This window comes from Molossus molossus, unplaced genomic scaffold (genome assembly GCF_014108415.1).
Source record: "Molossus molossus isolate mMolMol1 unplaced genomic scaffold, mMolMol1.p scaffold_m16_p_3, whole genome shotgun sequence".
In the NCBI taxonomy this organism is placed as follows: domain Eukaryota; kingdom Metazoa; phylum Chordata; class Mammalia; order Chiroptera; family Molossidae; genus Molossus; species Molossus molossus.
The window spans coordinates 71,195,103-71,203,895 of NW_023425366.1; the positions used below are offsets into that span (position 1 = coordinate 71,195,103).

Sequence of the window (8,793 nt, forward strand, 5' to 3'; positions counted from 1 at the left end):
AGTGAAACAATGTGTTTTATATATTTAATACAATTTTAAAATATTGGAAACAAATAGAATCAGGCTCAAAAATGCAATTTAAAACTGCGCTTAAAGACACAAGAAATGGGAACAATATCTTCTTGCAATTTAGTTTGATTTCTACTGAACAGTAAAATTATTGTTATTGTTTTATAAGGTTGTACTCTAAAGGGCATTTTGACAATCTTGGTAACAGCTTCTAAAATCTAGTAATTCTGTCACTTTATGGCTATTCTAATAATTTTTGCCAAATTTGTAATAAAAAAAACCACCTAAATTTGCTTTTTAGCTACTTCTGTTCTGCTTCATTAAATTTAATGTCATGTAGTGTGTGTTCATTACATTTGTACTCTGTGTTACTTGGCCATGAAATATTTTCCGGTTTTTAACATCAGCATATCAGAATCAGAAAGCAGATTCCATTTAAGTGTTTAACCAGAAAGCCTCATTAAAACAGTCTTATTTTAACAGTTATCCATTTGAAAATAGTTTTAATTTCTAAAAAACTACTGTTAATATGGAACATTACATATTATCAGAAATGAACACTAAAGTTATTCAAATGTACCTAATTCACTTAAGGGGAACTCCGCTGTCTTTGTCATTACTTAAACAGGTAATAAAGAGACCCTTGACGTAGGTTGCTTTGTATGTTTTACTTTGTCTGTGGACATTGAACCTTAGAAGAAAATTTGCGTTGCTCCATTAATAACTAGAATCACAGTGTGCTTATTGGTGAGGAACATGAATCATTTGTATATTATTTTAACAAATGCTATGTAACATCGAATTCTGATTGGTAATGCTAGTACCCCATCTCAGTGCATGATCTAGAGTCGCTCTGTGTAATGTGATATCCCCTAGCTATATGTGGCTCTTCAACATTTAAATGTGACTAGTGTGACTGCAGAACTGAGTTTTTAACTTTATTGAATTTTAGCGAATTAAAATGTTAATTTAAATGGTCAGATGTGACTAGTGGTTATTGTGTAGGACAAAACACAGACCTAGAGCAAAAGAGTTTGATCAGGTTTAAATTAATTCTATTAAATGAAAACTGTTAAACACCAGTTTCTCTTCATATAGCAGTTGATTCATTAATAAAATGCTTACTACTTTTGTTCAGGATTTATATTCCATGGCTGGACTGCAGACTCTCTAAGGACTGTAGTGGGAGAGAGGAGCTGGGTGGGAGAGCATAAGCCCCATGAGGCTGATTTGTGTGAGCGGGGTTAGGACAGTACAGGAACAAGGACCTCAAGTTTATGGGCAGGAAAAATCCTAAACACAATTATTAAGGCATTTCCCAGTGCTCTCAGATAGTGTTCATTCTCTAACACCCACAGACATTATATCTTCCTTAAGAAGACCTGGGAAGAAAAAATCTCCAGATATCTAGTACTTTCAAATCCATTTAAGTGAACAAAATGTAACAATGCTCTTAACTATACTAGGACAGTTTTTCCTTTCAAATTTGATTTGGATTTATAGCTGTTTTGATAGCTTCAGATTCTCAAGTTGGCTTTTAAGTTTTCTTGAAAATAATGTCTTTTTAAAATTATTGTATCATTGTACAATGTGTAGAGACAGAGCGTTCTGAAGCTTGAAAAATATTCAAACTGAGATTTCTATAAAATTTATTAACACTACACACTGTTTTTTCTGGATAGAAAAGTATGAAATTTTTTTATTGTGCTAAGAATATTTAACAAGAGATATACCCTCTTAAATTTTTAGATGTACAGTACAGTATTGTTAACTATAGGCACAATGTTGTACAACAGATCTCTAGAATGTATTCATCTTGCATTAACTGTAAATTAACTATAAGTTTATAATACTTAAATTGCAACCCCCCATTCCCTTCTGCCCTCAACTCCTGGCAACCACCATTCTTCTCAGTGCTTCTTCAAGTTTATTTTTACTACTGGTAATAGAGAACCTAGAATTACAAAGACTCAAAGGTTTTTTCCACATCATAAGAAGTTTGCAATAGTTGGCTCCTGGCATCGATTCAATGGCTATTCAATGGCAGGGTCTACATCTATTCAATTTTCTCAAACATGTTATCATGCTTGTCTTATCCTGGTTTATATGGGGGCTATAGTTTCATCCATCACATCTGTGTTCCAGGCAGCAAGAGGGTGGCAGGCCATGTCCCCTACCTCCCAACAGACTTTCATAACCCCTATCCCTGCCCTTCGCTCACCAAAAAAAGAAAGAAAAAAAAATTACTATTTTTATTAGCTATTTATTACTATTTTTATTACTACAAGCAGTGAATAAATGTTGAGTAAACAGCTTATATTACCCTGGTTATTCAAAGTATTTTTCTAAGGTTAAATTCAGCAATTTGCAAGAGAGAAATGTGTGGATTTGGCTGGGGGTTTCTAAACACAATGAAGGCATGAGGAATTATTGTTCACAAGTAGCAGTTTTGCAGAGAAGTGAGAAGTGAGAGGTATCCAGAAAAATAGAATCATAAGTTCTTTTTTTTTTTTAGTACAGTGGGAATTCTGTAAATGATCGAACAATAGAGCATTTGACATTTGATCTTATCTTTAGGTTTCATTGATTAAACCCTCGTGATTGAGAATACATTGAAAGCCACCAAGGCATTAAGTGCCAAGTTTATGTCTGTTTCCTGGTGTGATTATACATTTGAAGTATATATGTCTGTACTGGTTTTACATGTCACTATCGTAGAATGTGGTTGAGCAAGGATGTAACATTCTTAATTTCTTTACATCCTAAATTCTACTGGTAAAGAACTTGAAGTTGTCAATTTCAGTGTTATTTCCACCTTAAACATTGTCAATTCAAGATTGAAACATTTTTAATTAAAGATTCTCCACACTCCTTTTTCTCCTCCTTTCACTGCAAGTTGATCTCAGTGCTGTGGAGATTTGCACCATTATTCATTTAAGACATTATTAATTTTAAGCTATAACACTAAGAAAGGAAAAATGCTGTCAATTTAATTGAAATAATATAATGGTATTTTTACCTAATGTAGGAATCATGCTCACCAACCTCTCAATACTATTACGTTCTTCATCCCTTCTAAAAAATTTGGCAATTTCTTCTGCCTGCAAATGCATTTCTTGGTATGTAATAGTCTTCTTAGAACAGAAATTAACAGTTATGTCTACCTGAAATATCTCCCCATTTAATAGACATGGCTGTTTCTTGGCAAAAATATAGAATTGACCCTATTGTTCTGGTGACAAACATTTGCTTACTGACATCAAATTATAGCCTACTATTAATCTCTTTCATTTCTTTCTACATATATAATAACCTTTACTTCAGTGATGATTCATGATATATTTTGGGGGCATTTTAAAAATCATTGAACTCATTCCTTGTAATAACAATGCATATAAATCCAATAGAAATAACAGCAATACAAAGAGCTTCAAACAATTTTGTGCATCTATAGTCAGTGGCAGCTATGTAGGAACTACCACTTGTCTGACAGCAGTTTTAAGATGCCATCAGTTGGAAGATGCATCCCAAGTTCAAAGATGTTAAAATATGAAGTATGTGTTTTATGCAGTTCTGTCCATAGGAGAGGATACACTTGCAGTCCTGCTCGGTTTGGGGGCTTTGGGGGCTTTAGCCTCTGTCTCTGCTTCTTCTGCCAAAGAACCTCTTGTTGACAGGTCCACACAAATTATACTGTGTTCCTGGTTCTGTCTCCATGCGTCTCTGATTCTTGCAGTCCACCTTTGCAACTTAATACATCACTGCTCCAGGCTGCTGGACTCTTGTGTGTTTTTACTCTGTGCCATGCTAATTATGCTCCACGCTTTTCACACCACCCTGCTATCTCTGATAAACTGAGTTAGGGATAGAAATATAAGAGATTTCACTGAGGAAGTAATACTTGAGTTGTAGTTATTTTCTAAAAATGTAAGTGATTGAGCAAAAAGGGGAAACAGAGAAGTCATGGACATGGATAACAGTGTGGTGATTGTAGGCAGGGGTGGGTAGAGGTGGAAGAGGGCTTAGAGGGGATAAATGATGGTGGAAAAAATAAGATAAAATGAAAAAAGAATAAAAAAAAATGTAAGAGATTCAAATAAGAGCCTGATGAATGGGGAGAAAACTACATTTCAAGCAGAGATGAAAACATGAGTCAAGGGAAGTCCTATCAAAAGTGTGTGCATGTTGTAAGCTTCTGTAGAACACAGGATATGTGGTAGGATAAAAAAAAATCAGTCGGATTTGGGACCAAATCAAGAAGAACGTGTTAAAAAAGAACATATTAAGGATTTCACCAGGCCGGTGTGGCTCAGTGGTTGTGCGTCGACCATGTGCCAAGAGGTTGCCGGTTCTATTCCTGGTCAGGGCACATGCCCAGGTTGTGGGCCCGATCCCCAGTGGGGGGACATGCAGGAGGCAGCCAATCGATGCTCTCTCTCATCCATGTTTCTCTCTCTCCCTCTCCTTTCCTCTCTCTCTAAAATCAATAAAGAAAAAAATTTAAATAAAAATAGGATTTGGCTTTTGCTGTTTGTGAAAATGGTCACAAAGCCTCCACTGCTTTGGAGGAAAGGAATAATACTATGGAATATCTTTTCTAGGAAAATGATTTTGTTGACCTTGTAAAAAATGAATTAGAGTTGGGAATAAACTAAGGTCGAGTCTTTTGAAGTTGTTTCAGTTGTTCAGTTGAGAGGTGTCAAAGCAGAATCAAAGGCTTTGGAGAGGTAGGAAGTGAAAAACTCTGACAAATAGTGCTCAGCAGAATGCAGGCCATGAGAAGAAGCCAGAGAGGCCCTACATGCTCACACTGGAAATAGTGACTAGGTGGATGGTGTCATGATCTTTTGACTTATGATCTCACTAATATGTGGAATATAATAAACAAACAAACTGACCAACAAAATAGATTCAGAGACATGGAAGCAGGGAACAGACTGAGGAACCTCAGAGGGAAGGGCGGAGGAGGGACAGGAAGAGATAAACCAAAGAATTTATATGCATATATGCATAACCAATGGACACAGGCAATAGTGTGGTGAAGGCAGGGGTTGCGGGGTGGCAGCGGGGATGATGGGGTCTCTGGGGGGAAGGGGGATACCTGTAATACTTTTAACGAAAAGATTTTTTTTTTTTTTTTTTAAAGAGAGGTTACAGAGGAAGACCAGGTTTAAGGCTAGAAGTTGATAGGTTTGATTCTTTATAGGTTAAAAATATTTCTTATAGGTCATATAGAGAAAGAACTTTTTTTTAGCTTTTCGGTATTATTTGGTCTGTAGTTTAGTCATGCCAGGGAAAAAAGAGAATGATGGTTCCACATAGCACAACACACAGTAGGTATTAGAATGAAAACAACTGGGATAGAATTCTAAGGGAATCACAACTTGTGGAAGGCAATCTTCTAAATTTTTTAGGATAGCTGTACAGTCTGGAAAATATAAATAGGTACCAGAAAGTGGTGCACATAAGTAATGTAATATATCATAAGAGACAGGTATGCATAGTCACATGTTTTGAGTTTAATTATAAATACTTAAAATGTATTTCTAAAACTGTACATTAAGAGATTTTTCATGTACTATATTTCTGGATCACAAAACATCTTACAATGCCATTGCTAAATGTCCCTTAGGCTCTCATAAGTAGTCCAAGTTCAAAAGACTATTTGATAATAGAATTGTATTTTTACTCTGCTAAATGGAACTACAGTTTTGATTTCACTGATTGATTATTTCATTATCTGCTTATTTATTATCAAAATGATCAAGAGTTTTTAGCATGCAAAGGAAAGGGGTTATATAAAATGAGGACTACATATTACATTGTTTTTAAATAAATTTCAACGTCTTTTTGAAAAAGCTTAAATTTACCCCCAAATTAAAATATATTAGAATCTCATTAGCCTAAAGCAATCTATAGATTTATTATAGATTGCTTACTAAAGACTCAAATAAAACAGAAAGTTGGAAGAGTAGTACTCATTCTCATATCTCCCATGAAGTTCAAAATGTTGACTATTATGAGGAAGATTTATTAAGTTAGTAAAATTTGCATCCCTTTGGCTGTTCTCTTAGTTTAACTAATTGCTTATGATTGCAGTGGCTCTTACTAGCAGAAGTTCCTTAGAAGTTATGATTTGGTTTAAGTAACAATAAAGCCTGGTATATAATTAGAATTAAGGTCTATAAAAATGTGTGTGATGAAAATATAACCCCATATTACCATAAAATAGTCAATAAACTAAGAAAATGAGCAAACTTTCCCCATTATATATTTTTATGGAAAATCTTATCTTTTTTATGGGTGAATTCTGTTATTCTGCTAAAATATTAGAAGCAATTTTTGTTTCATAGAGTATACTTCCTGGCCTGCAGCTTCAATTTTTCTTTTTAAAAAATCTTTCTTGTTGAAAGTATTAGATATCCCCCTTTTTCCTCCCATTGACCCTCTCCTCTTTCCCCCCACCACCCCCACCTTCACCACACTAATTTTTATTTCTGAAGGTTTAGAAATAGGATCAGTTAAGAACTGTATTTACAGAAATTATATAAACAAGTAACTATATTGTATACTTAAGTCAATTAAAGTCATTCATGGACCGGCCGGTGTGGCTCAGTGGTTGAGCATTGACCCATGCACCAAGAGATCACTGGTTCAATTCCCAGCCAGGGCACATGCCCATGTTGTGGGCCCAATCCCCAGTGAGGGACATGTGGGAGGCAGCCAATTGATGTTCTCTCTCATGGATGTTTCTAACTCTTTCTCCTTCCTTCCTCTCTAAAAATCAATAAAGAAAAAAAAAATTAAAAATAACTTATAAAGTCATTTATGAATATTATATGAGGGTATGACATTCTCTTTAATTACTTATACTAGTTACATATAAACTCTCTTTCAAAAAGTTAGAGTTATAATGTTAAAGATAGTATTGTATATAATTAATATATGTAAAATCATCATCTGTTTTATCAGTGCAATTCATTATAATACCCTTAGCTTAAATACTATAATTAACTTCTTGCCACTTCGGATCTTTGGGAATATTTTAAAATATGTTTAAATTTATTCCAGGATGAACATTTATAGTATTTTCTTTTCTTGCAGATAAGAATGTGCCTTTTGATGAGAGGATTTCATCTTTCTACAATGAAGAGCAGAATTTTTATGTTTAAGGAATAAGAAGCCACTTTATCAATGGGGGGGGGTATTTAAGTTACATATATTATGACAACTTTTAATTTGTTATTGCAATAAATACTGCATAATTTTGCTATGTCTTTGTACATATAGAAGTGCTCTTAATGGGCTTAGAGTTATTTGGAGTAAACTGTGCTATAATAGAAATCTGTTTGAGAGTTACTGTAAAGCAGGGTGTTTTCTGACCAGTTTTAGTTTCCTCCTTACCATATTATTGTAAACTGTTTCACATTCTAATTTGATTCTGGTTTGTTAGTTTTCTTTGTTAGTTAATTTTTCCTGGAACTATAAATTTCAACAAGTAACTGATGTGTAAAAATAATTTAAAAAGTTCTTTATCAAGATATATTTCCCATTTTTGTGGGGAAAAGAAGCCAAATTTATTACTTTGCATTTGGGTCTTTTAAATATTAATAAATGTCTGAATTGTATGCAAAACAATAAATATGGTTTAAAATTATTTTTAAGTGGTACAGACAGAATGTGTTTATATAAAATAAACCCAAAGTATTAAATTATATATTAACATGTGTAGAATTAAAATAAGTTCATAAACTTTGGAGTCAGACAGACCTGGATGCAAAAGTTGACTTTGTTATCTTTGAACAAATTATTCAACCTTATTGAGCTTCAGTTTTTCACATTCTAAAAATTAGAGGAAAACTTATAGCAAAGGCATGGGTCACAAACTCAGTTGCATAAAGGGGCCAGGAAGGTAATTTAAATGTGTGTGTCAGTCAGGATAGGCTGGAACATGTAGTAATAATAGATGGTCCCCATATCACAGTGGATTACAACATAGATTTCTCTCTCACTTATGCTGCCCATTTGTTATGGACTGTGATTCTGCTCTTCGTTGTCTTTTCTCCAGGACCAAGGCTAATGGAGAAACCTCTGCCTAGAATATTTCCTCATAGCTAAATGTCCAGATGTGATGAAGTCCATGCTAGTTCATAAATTTCTGCCCTAAAGTGATATATTTCATTTGCATCTACATTTTATTGGCCAAAACAAACCTTAAGGCTGCTTCAGAGTTCCACAAAGCAAGAATAGGTAATCCTGTATCAATGAGGTGAAGATTTGGCCACCTAAAATGCCAACTTAGTTTTACCTATATGCTAACTGGCATACCACAATGGGTCAAGTTCCCTGATATCAGTATATTTGTGTATATTCTGTAAGCAGGGATTAAAGCAAAAATATATTTCCTCTTCTAAAAGGATCAGCCTCTGTTCAGCTCCCAGTAATAGTTACTAAAAGGAAATACTTCCCTAGTATTGCTAAATCTTTTAGTTTTAATTTTCAAACCAAGGCATCAGATTTCTTATATGAAGTTTCCTCATTTTAAAATGTTACTAGGTCATATTTTTGGTTAAGTAGCCCCACACCTACCATTTTGTGATATTTGAAAATCATATACTATAGTATCTTAGAAATACCAATCACTCATATCATTCATTTAATAACTGATGTTATTTATAAACTAACTTTTATATTAAAACTAGAGATAAGAATTAAATCTGGAGAATAAAAATTTTAATTATTAAGATAACTTACAGTAATGATAATTTTCACAAATGATTTTCA

General features: G+C 33.9%; 1 protein-coding gene across 1 annotated transcript in view; it reads left to right on the forward strand.

The window, feature by feature from the left end:
• The window catches only part of FAM174A (family with sequence similarity 174 member A), a 32,317-nt gene extending 24,693 nt beyond the window's left edge, over nt 1-7,624 (forward strand). The window contains exon 3 of the mRNA XM_036279782.1: nt 7,114-7,624. Within this exon, the coding sequence (XP_036135675.1) occupies nt 7,114-7,117 (4 nt within the window). The 3' untranslated portion in view covers nt 7,118-7,624. The remainder of the gene's footprint in view (nt 1-7,113) is intronic.
• The last annotated feature ends 1,169 nt before the right edge of the window (nt 7,625-8,793 follow it).